Raw genomic sequence first — 25799 nt, 5'->3', positions numbered from 1 at the left:
CCAGCCTCGGTAGAGATCCACCCGGCATGAAGGGGTATTTTCATTTTTGAGTAAAGAATTCAGCTAATTGGCACATAAAAAATCTTTAGCACATCCCTGTTAATGTCAGTAAGTGTTACAAGGTAATATCAGATACAGAAAAAAAAAAAGATTAGCCAAAAAACTAAGTATACTTTCAAAAACTAGTTCAATAGGGAAAAATAAAGCAAATATATAACAAAGAGTTGCATACATTTGCTAAATCCAAAGATAACTCAATTCTAGAGAGGCCAGAATCCTGGTTTTCACAGATGACTAATTTGTGCCTGGCCTTCAAAGCAATGTATTCCTCTTATATATGGTACAGGTCAAAGATATGTTTAACATTTCAAAATTGAATCGCATCCTAATATGACATGAAAATAGTAAACAAGTAACTATTTTATGAACATTCCACTTAAGTTAAAGAAGTCTGGAATCAATGTTTTCTAGTCATCACTCAATCTGCACAGGGATACTTCCAGGACCTGCCATGCATGCCAAAATTCTCAAATACTCAAGTCCCTTATCTAAAATGGCTAGTATAGTAGGCCCTCCATATCTGCAGGTTCTGCATCTGCAGATAGAGAAAGCAGACTGTATTAATCTTTATAAAAGAGTCCTAAAATAAAAAAAAACAGTCACACTAAAATGACATTTCCTAAAAGCTATTTTATTCCTGTCTAACTATAAATGGATAAGTAATATTTTTCCCTAAAATAAATTAAGTTACTCTAATCTAGACTGGCATATGTCAACTAATTTAGAACAGTTTTTCAAAGGTTTAAAGTACTCTGTTCCATCACAGAGATTAAAGAATTAAATTTCTTTTTCTCAGACTAAACTGACATAATCATTATCATGTCTTTCAGAATACCTAGGTATTTATTATTTTTCCCAGAGTGAAAAACTGGTCCTCACACTGCAAAGTAAACAGCTGACACTTCTTTTAAAAAGCAGTTTAATTTCTTTAGTTTGTTATAGCTACAGAGATAAGTGGGTAAGAATCTTGAACACAATAAGCTGAACTAACATTTTTAAGATTTTTTTTAATGTGGACCATTTTCAAAGTCTTTATTGATTTGTACAATATTGCATCTGTTTTATGTTTTAGGTGTTTGGCCACAAATAATGCAGGATCTTAGCTCCACAGTTGTCCGCTAGCTATATGTGACTAATTCAATTCAGTTCAGTTCAGTCGTTCAGAGTGTTCAACTCTTTGTGATGCCACGACCTGCAGCATGCCAGGCTTCCCTGTCCTTCACTATCTCCCAAAGTTTGGTCAAGTTAATGTCCATTGACTCAGTGAAGCTATCTAACCATCTCCTTGCTCTCCAAGGGGCTCTCAAGCGTCTTCTCCAGCATACTATTTTGAAAGCATCAATTCTTCAGTGCTCAGCCTTCTTTCTGGTCCAACTCTCACTTCTGCACATGACTACTGGAAAAACCATAGATTTGACTATACAGACCTTTGTGGGCAAAGTGATGTCTCTACTTTCCCCGTCTATTTGCCATGAAGTGATGGGACCAGATGCCATGATCTTAATTTTTTGAATGTCAACTTTTAAGCCATCTTTTTCACTCTACTCTTTTACCTTCATCAACAGGCTGCTTAGTTCCTCTTTGCTTTCTGCCACTAGGGTGATGTCATCTGTAAAACTGAGGTTACTGATATTTCTCCCAGAATCTTCATTCCTCCTTGAGCTTCATCCAGCCCAGCCTTTTGCATGATGTACTCTGCATAGAAACTAAATAAGCAGGGTGACAATATACAATCTTGTTTTACTCCTCTCCCAATTTGGAACCAGTCCGTTGTTCCACATCTGGTTCCAACTGTTGCTTCTTGAACTACATATAGGTTTCTCAGGAGGCAGGTAAGATGGTCTCGTATTCTCCTCTCCTCAAGAATTTTCCACAGTTTGTTGTGATCCACAGTCAAAGGCTTTTGTGTCAATGAAGCAGTAGATGTTTTCCTGAAATTCCCTTGCTTTTTCTATGATCCAGTGGATGTTGGTGATTTGATCTCTGGTTCCTCTGCCTTTTCTAAACTCAGCTTGAACATCTGCAAATTCTGAGTTCATGTACTGTTGAAGCCTAGCTTGAATCATTTTGCGCTTTACCTTGTTAGCATGTGAAATTAGCACAATTGTGCAGTAGTCTGAACATTCTTTGGCATTGCCTTTGTTTGGGATTGGCATGAAAATTGACCTTTTCCAATCCTGTGGCCACTGTTGAGTTTTCCAAACTTGCAGTATATTGAGTGCAGCTATTTCAAAGCATCATCTTTTAGGATTTGAAATAGCTCAGCTGGAATTCCATCATCTCTACTAGCTTTGTTCGTAGTGATGCTTCCTAAGGCTCACTTGACTTCACACTCCAGGATGTCTGGCTCTAGGTGAGTGATCACACCATTGTGGCTGTCTGGGTCATTAAGAGTTTTTAGTATAGTTCTTCAGTGCATTCTTGCCACTTCTTCTTAATATCTTCGCTTCTGCTAGGTCCATACCATTTCTATCCTTTATTGTGCCCATCGTTGCATGAAATGTTTCCTTGATATCTCTAATTTTCTTGAAGAGATCTCTAGTCTTTCCCATTCTATTGCCTCTATTTCTTTGCCCTGTTCACTTAAGAATGCTTTCTTATCTCTCCCTGCTATTCTTTGGAACTCTGCATTCAGATTGGTTTTCTCCTTTGCCTTTCATTTCTCTTCTTTTCTCATCTATTTGTAAGGCCTCCTCAGACAACCATGTTGCCTTTTTGCATTTCTTTCTCTTGGGGATGGTTTTGATCACCATCTTTTGTACAGTGTTACAAACCTCCATCCTTAGTTCTTCTGGCACTCTATCACATTTAATCCCTTGAATCTATCTGTCGCTTCCACTGTATAATCATAAGGGATTTGATTTTGATCATAACTGAATGGCCTAGTGGTTTTCCCTACTTTCTTTACGTCTGAATTTTGCAATAAGGAATTCATGATCTGAGCCACAGTTAGCTCCAGGTCTTGTTTTTGTAGACTGTGTGGACTTTTCTCCATTTTCAGCTGCACAGAGTACCAATCTGATTTCAGTACTGACCATCTGGTTGATGTCCATGTGTATAGTTGTCTCTGGTGTTGCTGGAAGAGTGTGTTTGCTATGATCAGTGTGTTCTCTTGGCAAAACTCTGTTAGCCTTTGCCTTGTTTCATTTTGTAATCCAAGGTCAAACTTGCCTGTTATTCCATGTACCTCTTGACTTCCTACTTTTGCATTCCAGTCCCTGTGATGAAAAGGACATCTTTTTTGAAAAGGACATCTTTTTTTTGATGCTAGTTCTAGAAAGTCTTAAAGGTCTTCATAGAACCATTAGACTTCAGCTTCTTCAGCATTAGTGGTTGAGGCATAGACTTGGATTACTATGATACTGAATGGTTTGCTTTGAAATGAACAGAGGTCATTTTTTCATTTGTGAGATTGCATCCAAGTAGTGGATTTTGGACTCTTTCGTTGACTATGATGGCTACTCCATTTCTTCTAAGGGATTCTTGCCCACACTAGTAGATATAATGGTCATCTGAATTAAATTTGTCCATTCCCATCCATTTTAGTTCACTGATTCCTAAAATGTCAATGATCACTCTTGCTATCCTGTTGGACCACTTCCAATTTACCTTGATTCATGGACCTAACATTCCAGGTTCCTATGCAATAAGAACAATAGCTCCACAACCAGGAATCAAAGCCAAACCCCGCACATTGGAAGGTGAAGTCTCAACCACTGGACCACCAGGGAAGTCTCTGAAATAATGTTTCACATGATGCAGACAGAAACAAGAAAATTGTTCTCCTTAGTGAGAGAAATCAAATTTTATATTTGACATACTAGGCCACATAAATGGCATAAGAAGCAAACTAACAAAAAAAAGCATCCCCACCTTACCATCTGATGAACAAAAAAGAGCCCGATATATATGTATCTCTAAGCTGCTTACTCACATTAAAAAATAAAACTTGCCAGCTTGATCCTGACAAAAACAAAAGAGCAAACAAAACAAACAGGGACCTTATACCAGTAACAGTATTGAGATTCCCTTTTGCATCTCAACGAATTAGAAATGGATACAAAAGATTCAGGACTACATTGTAACTTTGTATAGGTAAATGAGCAAGGAATACTTCTACAAAATCTTTGTGTAAGAATTATTCAAGAAACATCCTCTAGTTCTCAAATCTGTTAATGTTTAGGAAAGCTAAAAGGACACAGAAGACACTAGCGGCGGTTTCAAAATTATTCCAGGGACAGATATGACTTGCCAGATTCCATTTATAGTCTCCATATCAACATGCAATTGGAATATACAGCTGTCTAAGCACTGGAACTACCCCAACACTCAAATGAGAGATCACCATCCATAAAATGTATGTAATTTAACTAAGGCAGAATAGATGTTAATCATAGCTACCTACAGACTTGCTTTCCTCAGGTTTAGCTTACCAATTCTGTAATAGTGATCCAATTTATCCCATAGAGTTTCATCAGGTCTCGGAAGATTAATGCTTTTCAGAGGTTCGTAAACTGAGCCTGAAGGAAAAATGAAAAACCCATCAAGTCCAGTTATTTTCACCCAAGTAAATGAAGAAACTTCTAAACAAATGAAGAGGCATTATTTAACAATCTAATCTTCATTTTTATAGTGAACTATATTTCACTGTTGTCAAATTTTGGATGAGGAAAGGAAAAAGAAGAAAACACTTGCAGTTTATCTGAATGCTAGGTGATATCCTCACCCTCACTCCCAGCTAACTCATGTGTATACCGGTCTTAGCAGCTCAAATATAATTACTATTCCTATGGAAGTATAGTAGCATAATAATTCCAGTTCCTTCTGAGAAATATATCTACTTATATGCCCTGAAATGCAAACCTTACTCCTTATGCTCATGCTTTCTCAGGCAGTTTTCTGTCCCAGGATAATATTCCTGAACCCCCAAATCATCCGCTTCAAGAGTATTCAAACATTGTTCATACTGAAAGCCTGAAACTTCCACTTTCTCCTAGGTAGGTAATATCTGCCTTATTATCTAGATTGTAAGCAGAAACCATTTCTACTTCTCAGCCATGGGAACTACAGCAAGGCGATAACAGAGCATACTGCTCAAAAGCTACAGAATATCCATTAACCATGATAACCTGTCATAAAATGGATACAGAAAATTGTTCACTTGACAAGGGCACTTTCTCAACTGATGACTGAAAGGCAGACATTTGACCCTTCAGCCATCAGAATAAGCAGTTTCTCATTCTTGTTATAAGCACTCAGAAATTATAAACATCTCAAGGTCACAATTAATCCACCTTGGAATGCAGGTAATGCATGTCATATAGTCTAACAAAATACTAGAAGACTGAACCTATAATTTATTGGGGCAGGGGAGAGGATCATGTTGGTAGGCATTAAGAATCAATTTTTGAAGAAAATTAAAGCATTTATGTTTGCAAAATTGCTATGTCCAGTATGCTAGTTTAAAGCCAAGTTATGTTTAAGGGAGGTTTAAGTTTTATTTAGGGAAGGTAAGGGCTTCTCTGGTGGCTCAGATGGTAAAGAATCTGTCTGCAATCCGGAGACCCAGGTTTGTTCCCTGGGTCAGGAAGATCCTCTGGGGATATCCTCTTCAGTATTCTTGCCTGGAGAATTCTATGGAGAGAGAAGGCTGGTAGGCTACAGACTACAGGGTTGCAAAGAGTTGGACACAACTCAGTGACTAACACTTACTTTTTCAAAGTAAAGAACTACACATTCAGGCAACAGCGCCATTACCTTTCACTAAAAACAGAGATGTGGATGAAAACAAGGAATATGAAATGACTTGCATGAAGATATTTTTCTAAAATAGTCTTCATAATGACACCAACCAGAATGGTCCCATAGAGAAATATGGAAAGGACTACTAACACAGACAGGAAAGCATCAGGACTGCAAAGGAGGCAAGGGTCCAGACACGCTCTCTGCCTCCCCACATTCAATTAGCTCTAGGTAGGTGTAAGTATACTGGCAGTAATGGGCACCCTGGCAGCTAGGGAGGAATGCTGGCCTGGTAGGTGATAAGCTCTGGGGGCGGGGGAGGTCTACATATTATCCATGAAATTCATCCATAATTAATAAACAAAATCAGGTCCAAATCATCACGTTTTAAATTTTGCATATGAATATACAAAGACTAAAGGGGACACATTTGCTAGAACAGAATGAATGTGTACCCTGTTGCCTCAGATGGAAAAGGAACCACCTGCAATGCAGGAGACTCAGATTCAGTCCCTGGGTTGGGAAGATCCCCTGAAGAAAGCAATGGCTACTCACTCCAGTATTCTTTCCTGGAGAGTTCCATGGACTTGGTATAGGGAGACTGGCGGGCTACAGTCCATGGGATTGCAAAGAATTGGACATGATTGAGCAAGTAACACTAATAACAGCGGAATGATTTGTTTTTACTTAGATTTATTTCTATTTATTTTGTCGTGAAATGATTTGCTTTTATTTAGAGCACTATTATACAGTTAATGTTGTGCTTTATATAAGAATAATAATCACCAGAAGATGCATATATATATTTTCATTACAATTGGGTAAATAATACATGTGCATATGGATAAGGATTAAAACAGAATATGCAAAACTGAAATCTGCATTATAATAGTAGATGAATTTATTTTAAAAGATTATTTTAATGACATTGCATTCATGGTTTTAGAGTGAAAAAAAATATTTCCCTTAAAAGCCCCTTCAGTGCAGTTCAGTTCAGTAGCTCAGTCATGTCCAACTCTTTGCGACCCCATGAACCGCAGCACACCAGGCCTCCATGTCCATCGCCAACTCCCGGAGTTCACTCAACCTCATGTCCATCGAGTCGGTAATGCCATCCAGCCATCTCATCCTCGGTCGTCCCCTTCTCCTCCTGCCCCCAATCCCTCCCAGCATCAGAGTCTTTTCCAAGGAGTCAACTCTTCACATGAGGTGGCCAAAGTACTGGAGTTTCAGCTTTAGCATCATTCCTTCCAATGAACACCTAGGACTAATCTCCTTTAGAATGGACTGTTTGGATCTCCTTGCAGTTCAAGGGACTCTCAAGAGTCTTCTCCAACATCACAGTTCAAAAGCATCAATTCTTTGGCACTCAGCTTTCTTCACAGTCCAACTCTCACATCCATACATGACCACTGGAAAAAGCATAGCCTTGACTAGACAGACCTTTGTTGGCAAAGTAATGTCTCTGCTTTTTAATATTCTATCTAGGTTGGTTATAACTTTCCTTCTAAGGAGTAACTGTCTTTTAATTTCATGGCTGCAATTACCATCTGCAGTGATTTTGGAGCCCCCCAAAATAAAGTCTGACACTGTTTTCACTGTTTCCCAACCTATTTCTCAAGCAGTGATGGGACCAGATGCCATGATGTTAGTTTTCTGAATGTTGAGCTTTAAGCCAACTTACCTCCCCGCAAAGACTAAAATGATTCTATCATCTAACGTTTCTCAGTAAAATCATCCATGGAGATTCTTAGAAGCAACATTAAGTATACAACATTGTATATACTTAATGTATAAACAAGTACACACAGTATTAAGTCTGGGAAATCAAACTTTCTAAGAAAATAAATACCCATTCTATAAGACTAAAAGAGATGTTCAAAGCAAAGCAGAAAAGTGTAAAAATAAAAATCACCTAATTCACTGAGAATTTATATATTCTTCTATAGTTCCTTTCTATATCTTCACAGAAAGCCCATAATGAATTAAAAATAGCTAAGTTAGATAAATGTCAACACTTTAGTGATTACTACTGTAATGTTTCTGAAGTAACTGCATAAAATTAAGTAAGGATGTTCCATAAAATTTATGTCCAGTACCACAAATCTGATGTCAAAGGAAAAGTCATCAATGGAAATATTTTAAACAAGAATTAGACATCTGGAAAGCATGAATACCAATAAAAATATGAAGGAGAAAGCAATCAACAATGGAGCACCAATTCTCAAAGCCAATGAAAAAAGACACAAAATAACAGAAAAAATTCTAATAAATGTTTAGAGTTCAAAATGAAGTGAATTTTTAAAATATAAATATTTCTTTTCCATATTTTTCTTATTTTAATTTTGCCTAAATCCAACACCACAGAGGAAGACAAAACGTATCAGTTATCAAGTATGCAAAATGGGTTTAAACATGTCAACCTGATTTTTTACCTCTCAATTCCCTTTGTATTAGAAAAACACAATCTATCTCTTCATTTCATAAGACATTATGTCAAAGAGACAAAAGATAACAAGATGAAGCAGAAATTGTTATTTGAAGAGACATATTACAGCTTTATGATGAAAGAAGCAAGAACTATTTACTATAAGATTTACTGAGAAGTTCTCAAAATCACAAAATAAAACTGGTAGTTCAAAAACAAACTCTTAAAAGAATAAAAAAGATGACCAAGAGGAAATTCAAGGTGAAACACTGACCAGCAAACCAAGACAACATCAAAAGTGTATTATTTAAGCATCTTGCTTTTCTTTCTATTATTCAAAGCACTTTAATATATATAAAGTGTTACTAACCAAGACTTTGATGATCCCTAAAATAGCTTTATCATTTTTCCATGTAAGGTGGTAGACTAAGATAGATACCATTACTTATGCATTCAGTTAACATATATAGTAAATACCTAAGACTCTGGAGCACACATCTAGCAGGCTACAAAGCCTACAGATTAGGAAGAAAGGTAGAATAATGTTTTGAATATAATATATATGTTTGTGTAAGATATATATGTATATGATATATTATATATATATATATATATATATATATATATATGAATAACAAGGTAGAGTGGTAAGTTCCTTAAAAGACAAAGGACAGGAAAATTCAACTCCCCTGTGGGGCTCAGAGAACAGAGAACTTCTGCACTGCAGTTGATAAAAATACTAGCAATTACAAATAATTACAAAAAAATAAATAGCTCCAGAGGCTTCCCAAGTGGCTCAGTGGTAAAGGTCCACCTGCCAAGCAGGAGACACGGTTCATGTGTCGGGAGGATCCCCTGCAGAAGGAAACGGCAATCCACTGCAGTATTCCTGCCTGGGAAATTGATGGGCTACACTCCAAAGGGTCACACAGTTGGGTACAACCTAGTGACTAAACAACTACAACAAAAATTTTAAGGTGTGCATTTTTTAAGGTGTATGTATTTTTAATGTGTATATATCACATATACACATAATATTTAACAAATAAAGGATACCATACTGTATTTCTCATGGAAATATGTCCTTTTTTCCCTACCTCATCCCGCTTGCCCTCTTCTGTCCTCAAAACCATACATTTTCCTATGTCTCAAACATGTAGGCAAAAAAGAAGTTTGTCCTTGCTTGTTTTATAAAAATGGGATCTTGGCAAAGTCTACTCTTGCATGTAGCTCCTTTCATTTAACAACACACAGGGAAATTGCTAAAGGTAATGGCTCTTTCTCATGGATGCTATATATTCCAAGGTGTTGATATACTACAACTTATTCTACTAACTTCTCATCTGTGGGTATATAATTTGTTTCCTATTTTTACCATAACAACAATAATGCAAAACACAGATATACATAGATATAGCCAGGAATATGCTGGAACAGTTAGAATTGGCTGGAGAGTTAAATTTTATAGGGATTTTGGGAGTAGTTGTGAAACACAGCTATAACTACATATTAAATTATATAAAATTAAAACTAATTATTAAAAACAATAGTGATAATTAAACCTCATCACTTCCTATTTTCTACATATGTGCTTTTGAGTTTATTTATACCTATATAACTGTACACTGGAAATACTATGTAGCAGCATGTTAATTACAATATATCTCTTCCAAACTCTGCATTTAGTGATGTCACATAGAAAAGTAGCACTGAGTTAAATGATTAATGAACTTTTACAATAAATGACAAATTGCATCTTTTAAAAATGCTAAAATAATTCACATTTGTATCAGAAATAGAAGTACTCTATTCTATTAAATGCTTTTCCAATTGGACAGGAATAAGAAGTAGCCGTCTTTTACTTAATTTTCATTTCCCAGTCTATTAGTGAGCTTGAGAATCTTTACAAACTGGCCATTTGGATTTGCTCTTCTGTGAACTGCCAACATCCTGTAGCCCTTTGCCATTGCTTTATCAGTATTTTGGTCAATTTCTGAGAGCTCTTTGTATACTTTGTATACTATTTATTTTCCCCTGATCAATCATTAGTACACCAATACGAAGATTCAAAGGTGTATACTTATACACACACACAGTCACATATGTAGATATATAACAGTCAATGATCTCTTTCCTCATTTGGTTCTAGTTTTCTTTTCTTTTAAAAAGGTTTCTGCTAATCCTGAGGTTACAAATATAGTCACTGAAATTTTCTACTAAGTTTTCTTAAGGTTTTTATAATGTTAAAAAGATAAATTTTCCCCCTTAACTACTTTATCCATTGATAAGTTGGGTGCTGCTAAAGTAAGCAGTAGTTCACAGCAGCACTACTTACAACAGTCAGGACATGGAAGCAACCTAGATGTCCATCAACAGATAAACAGATAAAGAAGTTGTGGTACATATATACAATGGAAGCAAATGTGAAATGAGGTGGATGAACTTAGAGCCTGTTCACAGAGTGAAGTCAGTCAGAAAAATAAATACCATATGTTAATGCATAATTAATGTATGTAATCTAGAAAAATGGTACTGATGAATCTTTGCAGGCAACAAAGGTCCTTATAGTCAAAGTGAGTTTTCCCAGTAGTCATGTACAGATGTGAGATCTGGACCATAAAGAAGGCTGAGCACTGAAGAACTGATACTTTTAAATTGTGGTGCTGGAGAAGACTCTTGAGAGTCCCTTGGACTGCAAGGAGATCAAACCAGTCAATCCTAAAGGAAATCAACCTTGATTATTCATTGGAAGGACTGTTGCTGAAGCTGAAGCTCAATACTGTGGCCACCTGATGTGAAGAGCTGACTCACTTGAAAAGACCTTGATGCTGGGAAAGACTGAAGGCAAAAGGAGAAAGGGGCAGCAGAGAATGAGATGGTTAAATAGAATCAGTGACTCAGTGGACATGAATTTGATCAAACTCCGGGAGATACTGGAAGACAGAAGAGCCTAGCACATTACAGTCCATGGGGTGGTGAAGAGTTAGACATGACTCAGCAACTGAACAACAACATCCAGAACAAATAACAAAGATGCAGACATAGAGAATGGAATTGAGGACACAGAGACGGGGAAGAAGAGGGGGGATGAACTGAGAAAGTAGCACTGACAGTATACACTACCATGTGTAAAAACATAAAGCTAGTTGAGCTGTTGTTTTGTTACTAAGTTGTGTCCGACTCTTTTGCAACCCCATGGACCGCAGCCTGCCAGGCTCCTCCTGTCAGTGGGATTTCCCAGGGGTTCCACTATGTACTTCTCCAGGGGATCTTCCTGACCCAGGGATTGAACCAGTGTCTCCTGCATTGGCAGGAGGATTCTTTACCACTGAGCCATCAGGGAAGTCTGATACAGTTAATGGGAAGCTGCTATAATACACAGGGAGCCCAGCCCCATGTGCTGTGATGACCTAGACAGGTGGGTGGGGGGTGAGAGGCAGGCTCAAGGGAGGGAATACATACATGTTGTTGTACCACAGAAACCAACACAGCCACTGTAAGGGAAATATCCTCCAATTTTCTATGTGGCACACTCCCCCAAATAAATAAATAAAGCAGTAAATTCCATTATTTTAAAAAAAGATCAAATTGGTCCAATTTTTTTTTTTTAGGTTACACATATTTGATAGAAAGAGCCATTTGTCCTAAATTATAAACAGAACATTTCAAATTATGGGATTTAAATAGACCATTTCCTCTTGAAATAATACAACTTAATTTTCAAAGGCTATAAAGAAACTCTATTATCTAATAATGTAGCATTTGGCCTACTTACATACAAGATTTCAAACCCATCATGGACATACGATATTTAAAAGCAGCTTAGCAATAATCAGCTTCATGTGCAGTTACATTAATGTTTCTAAAACTCTCCATTACTTGAAGTAACATACTGATTTTTTTTAAAAAGTAATGTATGTAGCACTCAATACTGCATACTGACACAAAGTTAAAACGACTGAAAATGCATGACTGACTGAGAGCATCATTTATATATGATATGATATATTTTTAAGCAACTTTGAAATTTAAATTAAATCATTAACTTGAGATGATAATTTTTCATCTTACCATTTCCTTTTACTCTTCCACTGATAAAAACTAGACAGTGCTACTATACAAAGGGCAGGTTATTCTAATAACATTCTCACCTTTGTATCCCTAATGTCAGTACTAGTAAGTTTTCAATCCAAATATTTATAGAATTGAACTAAGTGACCCACATGATTAGGGGAAGGCCTTCTTAAATTCTAGAGGCATTCTTACAGTACCCTGTAAATACCTTAAGTACAGTTCTTGCTTATTACATTTTATTTTCACTATTAGATTACTATGTTATACTATACTGGAAGCCAAACAATAAACAGGGGCCATATCTAGTACATAGTAAATGGCAGTGAGAGTTTAGTAAGAAGGAGGGAAAACATGAAGAGAAGATGACCAAAATAATTTTCCTGAAAAATCTGTTTTCAGAAAACTTTTGATGACTAGTTTACATTATTCTCACAGGCTACATTATCTCTTGGAATTGTCCCATCCAACTCGGAATACACAATACATGACTCAGGATTTTGAGCATCTTCAAGATCACCATCTCCTTGCAAAACAAAGAAACAAATTATTTTCTTCATTGTTCATTCCAGCATGTACAGAAATTTCAATATGTCCCCAGCAGAAGAATGAATACATTATCACATCTCCATTCAGTGAAGAACCTTGAAAGAGCTTTATCTGTTTCTAATATCACTAAAGACCAAAAAAACATGGTAGGAAAAAGTAATGTCATAGAACAAGATGATACAATATATTCCCTGTTGCAAAAAGAAACTTGCATGTGTGATGTTTACAAATATATGTGCATATATATTTTTAAAATATTTTAAAGGATTTTTTAAAACCTTTAAGAATATGCACCAAAATGTTAAAAATGATTAGTACTAGGGAGAGGACAGTGATTTTTACTTTACTTCTTAAGAATATATTTATCACTTGTACAATTTATGATAAGAAAGGGACATTTTGAATGCACACTATTGATACTCTGCATTGTAAAAGATACTTTAAATACATTGTCCCATTTCATTATTCTCACAAAGGAATGAGGTTGGCATTAAATTGAAGCACAAAGCAGTTATTAAAAGGCAGTCCAAATCTGAATACAGGGTTCTCTAAAGAGAAACTTTTTGTGTGCTCTTTGTCCTTTACCATGAAACTTCATAAAAATGCTTGGCTGAGAAGAGTTAAGAGCTCTTAATCGGTGTTTTCATTTTCTGCTTTAAACAACAGATTATTCCAAAATTAGATGTACATGTATACACACATACATGGATACTTTAACTTACATAACCCCAACTTATTATCACAATTCATCTGAAATCTCAACTTTTTAAGTCTATGTTTCTGCATGGAAAGTTGTATAAGAAACATATTTTAAATGTAAAATATTAAATGGCAAATGTAAAATAACACAACTTCATAAAAATAAAGTAAAATTTGCCTCTTCAACGTATCCAAGTAAGATGTGAAAAGGCCATTCCACTGTTCCCACTTTATTTTTAATAAAAAGGTATTAAGTTCTTCCAGTGACCTTTAAGGAAGGAGCACAGCCTATAAAATCTATTTAAGGATATTAAATCTGGTTGATGTTTCAGGTGTCGACCTTATGAATACCAATCTCTCAATTAGCTATTTCCTTTTCCTTTCTTATTCATAGTCTAGTAGAGTACCTCACCATAATATACCATGAATGTGTATGATTTCTGTGAGGTCAAACCTGTATTCCAACAGTTCTAATGTTTCTGAAAAGTTTCTGGAATTCCTTTTATGAAAAAAATGCATTCAGAAAAGGCACAGTTATTAAAATTTTTCAACAGCAGTTGTCTCATTCACTGTTATAACTCCAGTGATGACAGTGCCAGGACACAGTGAGCACTCAATAAATATTTATTGAACAAATGGAATTAATATCCTTTGATAGCTAAAATTTGCCGAGTTACTAGGAATCAGTTGCAATGAATAAGGTGATTCATTACAACAGATGAAGTTAAGTAAAACTCACTGGTCAATAACCTAAGCTGTGACCATATAGTAATTCAATTTGCTCTACTCTTCTATTTTAGTTTATTCTGTTCTACTATTCTATTGCTCATGAAGAAGGTGCTCAGCGAAAACATAAAAGGATATAATTTAAAAATGAACAAATGTATACAGCTTTCAAGTGAGTCACGTTATAAAGTATAATACTTAACCTGAACATGTAAGATTTCTCAAGAGACACCTATAGTCATTATTTCATGCTTATATTACAAGTAAAATTTTTCAATTCCCAACCTCTAAGTCTTAAGTGATAGCATCTTAGATACATATGAATTGAATTATAGGGAGGGAATAAAGAACTTCACTGTATACCATTCCCAATCTCCACAATATTTAATTTTATTAAGTCTTCTGTTATTAAAGCAATAAAAATATATGTCACTAGGCATTTTGATACATCATATGTTATTCAAAGCAAGTCTTACAGAAATAATAATTTCAAGCTATTCAGGATTTGGAAAGATGGAAATGAACCATTTTCCTTTATTATCTGCACTTTGGTGAATCCTGATCTGCATTTTTTGTCTTGACAAATATAAGCAATGCATTTAATATGAATGTTGTTACTACTAATTATAAATTGCCCTGATAACACTTCATAGGGTAAGTTTGAACAGAGAAGTCTTGAATGTTAATTGAAAAAAATAACAATAAACTATAAATTAGCAAAGTAAGCTAACCATAAGAATAAAAATATTCTAACCAGAAATAGAAAATTAGAAATACTTCTGACAGTGTAGAGTTTGTCAACAATGAATGCTAGTTAATTTTCTTCTCAATTTTCTTCTCATTAAAATGCAGTGAAGTTTAGATCACTGGCTAAAAAAGGGCAGAGATATTTTTACCATTTTCTACACTATACCATCAGACTTTGGTGATTTGATCTAAAGCTGTCTTGAGAATCTGAGTCAATAAACTGTCTTCTGTGAACACTCATATATAATACAAACATAACTGATGAAACGTTCTTGCATGGAATTCAATCACACTTTTTAGAAGCCAACTTTTATCAAGTGATATATGATCCTAAGATTCAATCAGGTAAAAAATGAGGTTTCCCAGCTATCCATTGCCCTTCCTTCTCTTCCCCACTAGAGTGTAAGGAAGCTCCTGGATGGAAAGAGACTGTCATAATACCTAGGAGGGTGTGGAAAGAACATGGGCTATGAAAACAGACAGACCTCAGCTACAGGCACAGCTATGTCCACAGCTATCTACACTTGGGCACTCTCTGAGCTAGGTCTTCTCATCTGTAAAGCGGGGGGAAAATTACTTAACCTCATTGGATTGTTGTGAGAATAAATGAAATATGTCAGGTATAGCACTGGCATAGTGTATATTAACCACTTATTATTTTCCCTTCTCCACTTTTAAACTTTTGAATCTCCTCCAGCACTTAGCATAGTATTAACCACAAAATTAGAAATCAAAGAATTTTAATTAGTTGGCTTTGTCAGGTTAATATTAGAATCCTCTTGATCAATGCAAGGATGGATGCCCCACAGAATGGTTTTAAATTTGCAACTTAAAAATCAGTAATTAAGAAATGGCAAAAAGCTGAGTGAAATTTGAGCTGTGTGATATTAAAGTACCCTTGGATTGCTATACATAATTTAATGTCTATGTGCAGAAGCCATAGGAAACCAAGATTAACACGTTTAACAATGCTGGAGGAAACAGCATAACTGAGACTGGAAGAGCAAAAGCTCCCCTAAAGTATGACCCTCTACTACATAGGAGTGATGCTAACAGGTCCTCAATAAAATTTCATAACCAAAACCAGTAATTATTTCTGAAGCATGATTATTCAGAATTAACTTTAATTTCACTAACAACCTCCATGGCCACTGTCAAACATCCCCCAAAAATATGCCATCCATATAGGGAGACAAAACAAAGTCAAGACCCTTGGGAGCAGAATCACATCTGTCATTAAGATGTGGGACTGGCTCAAGATGGCAGAACAGAAGGATGTGCGCTCATCTCCTCCTGCAAGAGCACCAAAATCACAACTAGCTGTTGAACAACCATCCACAGAAGGACGCTAGAACCCACCCCAAAAAGACACTCTACATCCAAAGACAAGTAAGAAGCAGCAATGATATAGTAGGAGAGGCACAATTATGATAAAATCAAACCCCATACCTGCCCGGTGGGCAACCCACAAACTGGAGAACAAAATATCAAAGAAGTCCTCCCACTGTGGTCAAGGCTCTAAGCCATATGTTAGGCTTCCCAGTGGGTGATGAGGAAACAGAGACCCCACCCTTGGAGGGCAAAAACAAAATGTCATGCGCACCAAGACCCAAGGGAAAGGAGCAGTGACCCCACAGAAACGGAACCAGACCTACCTGCTCATGTTGGAGGGTCTCTTGTGGAGGTGTTGGTCAGCAATGGCTTGCCATGGGGACAGGGGTACTGGCAGCAGCACTCCTGGAAGGTGCCCCTTGGCAAGGCCCTCTTAAAGGCTGCCATTAACACTACCATACAGCCCACAGGCCCCAGGGCTGGGTTGCCTTAGGCCAAACAAAGCACTGGGAGGGAGCACAGTCCCACCCATCAGCAGATAACTGGATTCAAGTTTTACTGAGCAAGGCCCTGCCCAGAGCAAGACCCAGTTTTCCCATTAGGAAGCTTACATAAGCATCTTAGTCTCATCCACCAGTGGGTAGAGAGAAGAAGAAAGAAGAACCACAACTCCATAGCTGCCAGAAAGAAACACCACAGAAAGTTAATCAGGATTTAAAAAGGAGAGGGTTATGGAGCAGATGAAGGGACAACATAAAACCCCTGAAAAACAACTAAATAGAGATAGGCAACCTTCCAGAAAAAGAATTCAGATAAATGATAGTGAAGATGATCCAAGATCTAGAAAAAGAATGGAGAAGACATAAAAAACGTTTACCAAAGACCTAGAAGAGCTAAAGAACAGAGATGAACAATATACTAGAAGGAATCAATAGGAGAATAACTGAGGCAGAAGGAAAGATAAGTGACCTGGAAGACAGAATGGTGGAAATCACTGCCACAGAACAGAGTATAGAAAAGAGAATGATAAAAACTGAAGACAGCATAAGAGACCTCTGGGACAACATTAAATGCACCAATATTCACATTATAGGGGTCTCAGAAGGAGAAGAGAAGGACCCAAGAAAATGTGTGAAGAGATAATAGCTGAAAATTTGCCTAACATGGGAAAGGAAAGACTCAACCAAATCCAGGAAGTGCAGAGAGTCCCAAGCAGGATAAACCCAAGGAGGAACATACCAAGAAACACAGTAATCAAACTGATGAAGATTAAAGACAAGGATAAAATATTAAAAGCAACAAGGGAAAAACGACAATATACAAGGGAACTCCTATAAGGTCACCAGCCAATTTCTCAGCAGACGCTCTATAAGCCAAAACAGAATGGCACGATACATTTAAAGTGATGAAAAGGAAGAACCTACAACCAAGAAGGAGATCAACCCTGGGATTTCTTTGGAAGGAATGGTGCTAAAGCTGAAGCTCCAGTACTCTGGCCACCTCATGGGAAGAGTTGACTCACTGGAAAAGACTCTGATGCTGGGAGGGATTGGGGGCAGGAGGAGAAGGGGACGACCGAGGATGAGATGGCTAGATGGCATCACGGACTCGATGGACATGGGTCTGAGTGAACTCCGGGAGATGGTGATGGACAGGGAGGCCTGGCGTGCTGCGATTCATGGGGTCGCAAAGAATCGGACACGACTGAGCGACTGAACTGAACTGAACTGAACAACCAAGAATACTCTAATCAGCAAGACTCTCGTTCAGATTTGACAGAGAAATCAAAAGCTCTCAGACAAGCAGAAGTTAAGGGAATTTCAGCACCACCAAATCAGTTTTCTAACAAATGCTAAAGGAACTTCTCTAGGCAGGAAACATCAAGAGAAGGAAAAGAACTACACAAAATAAACCCAAAACAATTACGGAAATGGTAATAGGATCATACATTTTGATAATTACCTTAAATGTAAATAGATTAAATGCACTAACCGAAAGACATATACTGGATGGATGGATGAAAACATGTGCATGTATTCAGTTCCACTCACCACATCGTTTTTTGTAACCCCCAAATTGTAGGTAATTATTTTTATATCCTTAGGGTAATCATGCTTCCGTTATGGCTTGCAACTGCAATTATTGTTTATTTTTTGTCTGAATATTGATTGTGAAAACTGATAAACACCTTTCATGGGGACTATGTAACTATTATTTGCTTAATATCACTGTATTATGATTGGGAAACAGAAAATAACAGGATTCTATATCACTAAAGCTACCATTTAATAGAAAAATCTGTAATCACATTTAAAATCCAGAATATCAGAATTATCTTGGGATTTTGTGAAAAATATAAGTGCTTAGGTATTGCTTCTTTTTCTCCAAAACTCCAGATGTGTTTCTAATGAGCAACCATGCTTAAAAACAACTGGATTATTTATATGATGATATTTTACTTTTATCTAGTTTCTTTCAAATGGGAAGTGCTCCCATTTCATTTAGTTTGTTTTCCAATTTATCTCTTTTTTGGTTGTTTTTTTTCAAGCCTTTATCAAGCTTCTGTATACACAAATACTTATATAGTATGTATACTATATATGTTTTAGAAAATTAAAAAAAAAGACTTCTCAAATTAAATGTGATTTGGTTAAAACAAAACGAAAAAAAAGCATAGGATGCATATTAGGCTACTGAACTCATGTTATAATGAAAATATTAAAACACAAATTAACCAACTTTCTAATACATACATTTAAAATTACAGACCTGGAATACTATAATAGGCATCCTTTAAGTACTAAGTGTTTTCATCAAGAAATACACTATTCAAACTATCTAGTTTGGCTTAAATGTTTCATGTCTATTCTAAGTGTAGCTTAGCTGTGCAATATTTTTTATGGGCTATTAGTTTTTTATTGAATACAAAACTGAAAGAATGTAACTCTGGGTGAATACTAAGCCTATTAAAATTTTGCTGAACTTTAATTTGTATTATAATTTAGTTATAAGAATTTTACAGTAAAAAAATGGAAATGAAAACCGGAGTCATGACAATGGATATTTAGGTATTCAGTATAAGATATTCAGCTTACAGTATTACAAATGGAACTAAACTATACTGCAACATGAAACCACAGTAAAAATCAGCTTTGAATTTGCTGGTTTCCTGTAGTTAATTTGAAGACCATTTGCTCTTTCCTCTCCTTTTCAAACAATTATATCTATTACTTAGAGCACCTACCCTCAGTTTTTTGTTCATTCTGTAAGAATGAATCCTATGAATCTTATCTTACCAGTATGCCTAGAGGAAAAAGCACTTTTCTGAAGGTATTATAAATTCCCTGTCTACTGGTATTATTCTGCTTGAAATGATAAACTACATGAGATATGAAAGAGGCCAGATCCTGGACACATCACCACTCCCACTACCATCAGACAGAGGCCTACACAAAGATCTTCAAGTAATCAGCACTTCAGTTTCTCAAAGAAATAGCTGTGGAAAATAAACTGGACTGTAGAAAATAAATTTAACTTCTACAGCTAACTAAATATGCCTCTTATTTTCATTCAATTGACTAGGCAATTCCCTGGAAACAGAGGCAGTCATTACATCCTGAAACAGAGGTAGCCACTGAAATGAAGACTATAAGATCCCCTGGACAGACAGTATCAACAAATATAATTAAAGAAATAAGTAGGACTCCCCTGGTGGTCCAGTAGTTAAGAATCTGCCTGCCAATGCAGGGGACACAGATTTGACCCCTGGTCCAGGAAGATTCTACATGCTGTGGAGGAACTAAGCCCACGCACCAAAACCACTGAGCCTGCCACACACAGCAAGAGAAGCCACCGCAATGAGAAGCCTGGACTCCACAAGCAAGAGTAACCTCCACTCCTGCTGCGGCAACTAGAGAAAACCAGAGCACAATAATGACTCAGCATAGCCAATAAATAAAGTAAATTAAAGAAATAATGTACAGTAATGACACTAGACAGAAATATAAGTAAGATCCACCCACCTCCAAAAACGTTTGCTGTAAAATTTAACTTTTGTTAATGTATAGCAACAGGCTCAAACAGGAGTCCCGAACTAGAAATCCAAATGCCCTTGCGCAGTTGAGTAAAACGGATTTGGTCCAGGTAAAATCAGGTCAGAAGTCAGAATCTGGAGAAGACCAACAAACTGGTAAAAGACACCCATACTAGCAAAAGGAGGGCTTCCCTCATAGCTCAGTTGGTAAAGAATCCGCCTGCAATGCAGGGACCCCAGTATGATTCCTGGGTTGGGAAGATCCTCTGGAGAAGGGATAGGCTACTCACTCCAGTATTTTTGGGCTTCCATTGTGGCTCAGCTGGTAAAGAATCCTCCAGCAATGTGGGAGACCTGGGTTCGATCTGTGGGTTGAGAAGATCCCCTGGAGAAGGAAAAGGCTACCCACTCCAGTATTCTGGCCTAGAGAATTCCATGGACTGTAGTGTCCATGGGGTCGCAAAGAGTCGACATGACTGAGAGACTTTCACTAGCAAAAGGAGGCTGCAGAAACAGTCACGGCCAGACATAGGAACTGCAGGGTCATGCTGAAGAGGAATCAGTGAGGCCAATGATGACAAATTTATCCAAAGATGATGTTTAAGGTTGGGAACATGACAGACCTAATTCAGCACCCAAGATTCAGAGCCTAAAATATAACGCAGAGAAGACATGAGGACCGCTGCTCAACAAGTATGGTGCTATGGAGAGACATTTCCCCCCAAAGTGTAGTCCATCCACTAGCATACTCGCAGATCCTCCCTGGGAGCTAGCTAGGAATACTGACTCTTAGGCAACATGCCAGACCTGCTATACCAGAATCTACATTTTAAGGAGATCCAAGACTCTAAGAGGTAGTTATTTCATCTTCTAGAAATCAAGAAAGGTGAGACGGAAAAAGAGAAGAAAACAGGATCAAATAGCAACTTTATTGTCTTAGGAAAATCCAACTCCACACACCCTAGAATATAAGGATGCAAACTAACTAAAACAGCTTCAATGGAGCACAGTTGCTCAGTCGTGTCCGACTCTTTGCAAGACCATGGACTGAAGCCTGGAAGCATGCCAGGCTTCCTTGTCCATCACCATCCCAGAGCTTACTCAAACTCATATACATCAAGTGCATGATGGATCCAATCATCTCATCCTCGGTGGTCCCCTTCTCCTCCGGCCTTCAATCTTTCCCAGCATCAGGGTCTTTTCAAATGACTCAGTTCTTTGCATCAGGTGGCCGAATATTGGACTTTCTGCTTCAGCATCAGTCCTTCCAATGAATATTCAGGACTTACTTCCTTTAGGATGGACTGGTTGGATCTCCTGGCAGTCCAAGGGCCTCTCAAGAGTCCTCTCCAACACCACAGTTCAAAAGCATCAATTCTTCAGTGCTCAGCTTTCTTTATAGTCTAACTCTCACATTCAAACACGATTACTGGAAAAACCATAGCTGCGACCAGATGGACCTTAGTTGGCAAAGTAATGTCTCTGCTTTTTAATATGCTGTCTAGGTTGGTCACAACTTTTATTCCAAGGAGAAAGCGTCTTTTAATTTCACAGCTGCAGTGACCATTTGCAGTGATACTGGAAGCCAAAAAAATGAAGTCTGTCACTGTTTCCATCGTTTCAATCACCATCTGCAGTGATTTTGGAGCCCAGGAAAATCAAGTCAGCCATTGTTTCCAGTGTTTCCTCCTCTATTTGCCATGAAGTGATATTATCAGATGCCATGATGTAAGTTTTCTGTATGTTGAGTTTTAAACCAACTTCTTCACTCTCCTCTTTCCCTTTCATCAAGAGGCTCTTTAGTGCTTCTTCACTTTCTGTCATAAGAGTGGTGTCATCTGCATATCTGAGGTTATGGACATTTCTCCCAGCAATCTTGATTCCAGCTTGTGCTTCATACACCCCAGCATTTCTCATGATGTACTCTGCATCCAAGTTAAATAAGCAGGGTGGCAATATATAGCTTGATGTACTTCCCCGATTTGGAACCAATCTGTTGTTCCATGTCCAGTTTTAACTGTTGCTTAATGACCTGCATAGAGATTTCTCAAGAGGCAGGTCAGGTGCTCTGGTATTCCCATTTCTTGAAGAATTTTCCACAGTTTGTTCTGATCCACACAATCAAAGGCTTTCGCATAGACAGTAAAGCACTAGCAGATACTTTTCTAGAACGCTCTCATTTTTTATATGATCCAACAGATGTTGGCAATTTGATATCTGATTCCTCTGGCTTTTCTAAATCCAGATTGAACATCTGGAAGTTCTTGGTTCATGTACTGTTGAAGTCTGGCCTGGAGAATTTTAAGCATTACTTTACTAGCATGTGAGATGAGTGCAATTGTGCAATACTTTGAACATTCTTTGGCATTGCCTTTCTTTGGGACTGGAATGAAAACTGACCTTTTCCAGTCCTGTGGCCACTGCTGAGTTTTCCAAATTTGCTGGCATATTGAGTGCAAAACTCTCACAGCATCATCCTTTAGGATTTGAAATAGCTCAACTGGAATGCCATCATCTCCACTAGCTTTGTTTGTAGTGATGCTTCCTAAGGCCCACTTGATTTCACATTCCAGGATGTCTGGCTCTAGGTGAGTGATGACACCATCGTGGTTATCTGGGTCATGAAGATCTGTTTTTGTATAGATCTTCTGTGTATACATGCCACCTCTTAATATCTTCTGGTTCTGTTAGGTCATTCCATTTCTGTCCTTTATTGAGCCCATCTTTGCATGAAATGTTCCCCTGTATCTCTAATTTTCTTGAAGAGATATCTACTCTTTCCCATTCTATTATTTTCCTCTATTTCTCTGCCTTGATCACTGAGTACTGCTTTCCTCTCTCTCCTTTCCATTCTTTGGAACTCTTCATTCAACGTATAATGAAAATGCGTAATCTTTTTTTTTTCTCTTTTAGGAGATCAACCCTGGGATTTCTTTGGAAGGAATGATGCTAAAGCTGAAACTCCAGTACTTTGGCCACCTCACGCGAAGAGTTGACTCATTGGAAAAGACTCTGATGTTGGGAGGGATTGGGGACAGGAGGAGAAGGGGACGACCGAAGATGAGATGGCTGGATGGCATCACGGACTCGATGGACGTGAGTCTGAGTGAACTCCAGGAGATGGTGATGGACAGGGAGGCCTGGCGTGCTGCGATTAATGGGGTTGCAAAGAGTCGGACAGGACTGAGCGACTGAACTGAACTGAACTACCTTTCATGTTTTTCCTTTTCTCATCTATTTCTAAGGCTTCCTCAGACAACCATTTTGCCTTTTTGCATGTTTTCCTTGGGTTGTTCTTTTCACTGCCTCCTGTGCAAAATCACGAACCTCTGTCCATAGTTCTTCAAGCACTCCAACAGATCCAATCCCTTGAATCTATTTGTCATCTCTACTGTATAATCATAAGGGATTTGATTTAGATCATACCTGAATGGTTTAGTGGTTTTCCCTACTTTCTTCAATTTATGTCTGCATTTCACAATAAGGAGTTCATGTTCTGAGCCATAGTCAGCTCCCGTTCTTGCGGATTGTATAGTACTTCTCCAACTTTGGCTGCAGAGAATATAATCAATCTGATTTTGGTGTTGACCATCTGGTCAAGTCCATGGGTCTATTGTGTTGTTGGAAGAGGGTGTTTGCTAGGACCAGTGTGTTCTCTTGGAAAAGCTCTGTTAGCCTTTGACCTTCTTCATTTTGTACTCCAAGGCCAAATTTGCCTGTTACTCCAGGTATCTTTTGCATTCCAGTCCCCTATAATGAAAAGGACATCTTTTGGGGGTGTTAGTTCTAGGAGGTCTTCTGGGTTTTCATAGAACTGTTCAAATTCAGCTTCTTCAGCATTACTGGTTGAGGCATAGACTTGGATTACTGTGATACTGAATAGTTTGCCTTAGAAACGAACAGAGATCATTCTGTCATTTTTGAGATTGCATATAAGTACTGCATTTCAGACTCTTTTGTTGACTATGAAGGCTACTCCATTTCTTCTAAGGGATTCTTCCTCACAGTCACAGATATAATGGTTAGATGAGTTAAATTCACCCATTTCAGTCCACTGGATCATCCACTGGATCATCAAAAAAGCAAGAGAGCTCCAGAAAAACATCTACATCTGATTTATTGACTACGCCAAAGCCTTTGATTATGTGGATCACAACAAAATGTGGAAAATTCTTCAAGAGATGGGAATACCAGAGCACCTGACCTGCTTCTTGAGAAATCTGTATGCAGGTCAGGAAGCAACAGTTAGCACTGGACATGGAACAATAGACTGGTTCCAAATAGGAAAAGGAGTAGGTCAGGGCTGTATATTGTCACCCTGCTTATTTAACTTAGATGCAGAGTACATCATGAGAAATGCTGGGGTGTATGAAGCACAAGCTGGAACCAAGATTGCTGGGAGAAATGTCCATAACCTCAGATATGCAGATGACACCACTCTTATGGCAGAAAATGAAGAAGCACTAAAGAGCCTCTTGATAAAGGGAAAGAGGAGAGTGAAGAAGTTGGAGAGTGAAGAAGTTTAAAACTCAACATTCAGAAAACTTAGATCATGGCATCCCGTACCATCACTTCATGGCAAATAGATGGAGAAACAATGGAAACAGTGACAGACTTTATTTTTCTGGGTTCCAAAATCACTGCGAATGGTGACTGCAGCTATGAAAATAAATGACGCTTGCTCCTTGGAAGAAAAGTTGTGACCAACCTGCTGCTGCTAAGTCGCTTCAGTAGTGTCCGACTCTGTGTGACCCCATAGACGGCAGCCCACCAGGCTTCCCTGTCCCTGGGATTCTCCAGGCAAGAACACTGGAGTGGGTTGCCATTTCCTTCTCCATTGCATGAAAGTGAAAACTGAAAGTTAAGTTGCTCAGTTGTGTCCAACTCTTAGCAACCCCATGGACTGCAGCCTACCAGGCTCATCCATCCATGGAATTTTCCAGCCAAGAGTACTGGAGTGGGTTGCCATTGCTTTCTCCGGATGCGAAGAACTGAGTCATTTGAGAAGACCCTGATGCTGGGAAAGATTGAAGGCGGGAGGAGAAGGGGACCACAGAGGATGAGATGGTTGGATGGCATCACCAACTCAATGGATGTTGAGTTTGAGTAACCTGCAGGAGTTGGTGCCAGACAGGGAAGACCAGCATGCTGCAGTCCATGGTGTTGCAAAGAGTTGGACACAAGTAAGCTACTGAACTGATGACTTATATTTTTTTAAAAATATAAATAATCTATGTGATTTCTTCCATTTTCCAGTCAAGGGAAGCATATATCAGTACACAGAAACTGCTCAAGATATTTAAGCAAGGGGCAAAAGGAAGTCAGAGACATGCAGTTTGGCCCTGGATATGCTATCCAAAGTTAAAGATCAATCAAGAATCCCCTAATCAAGCCGTAAACTTATTAACACTA

The 25799-nt window shown here is 37.8% G+C and overlaps 1 protein-coding gene across 4 annotated transcripts in view; it reads right to left on the bottom strand.

Moving 5' to 3' along the window:
* The window catches only part of PHKB (phosphorylase kinase regulatory subunit beta), a 232519-nt gene that overhangs the window by 193184 nt on the left and 13536 nt on the right, over positions 1-25799 (bottom strand). For all 4 annotated transcript variants that reach the window (XM_069549785.1, XM_069549787.1, XM_069549786.1 and 1 more), the window contains one exon: positions 4494-4580. In XM_069549785.1, the coding sequence (XP_069405886.1) occupies positions 4494-4580 (87 nt within the window). The remainder of the gene's footprint in view (positions 1-4493; positions 4581-25799) is intronic.

The sequence above is a fragment of the Ovis canadensis genome, chromosome 14 (genome assembly GCF_042477335.2).
Source record: "Ovis canadensis isolate MfBH-ARS-UI-01 breed Bighorn chromosome 14, ARS-UI_OviCan_v2, whole genome shotgun sequence".
NCBI classification, from domain to species: domain Eukaryota; kingdom Metazoa; phylum Chordata; class Mammalia; order Artiodactyla; family Bovidae; genus Ovis; species Ovis canadensis.
The sequence above is the reverse complement of the archived record's forward strand: the minus strand, read 5'-3'. Positions and strand labels throughout refer to the sequence as shown.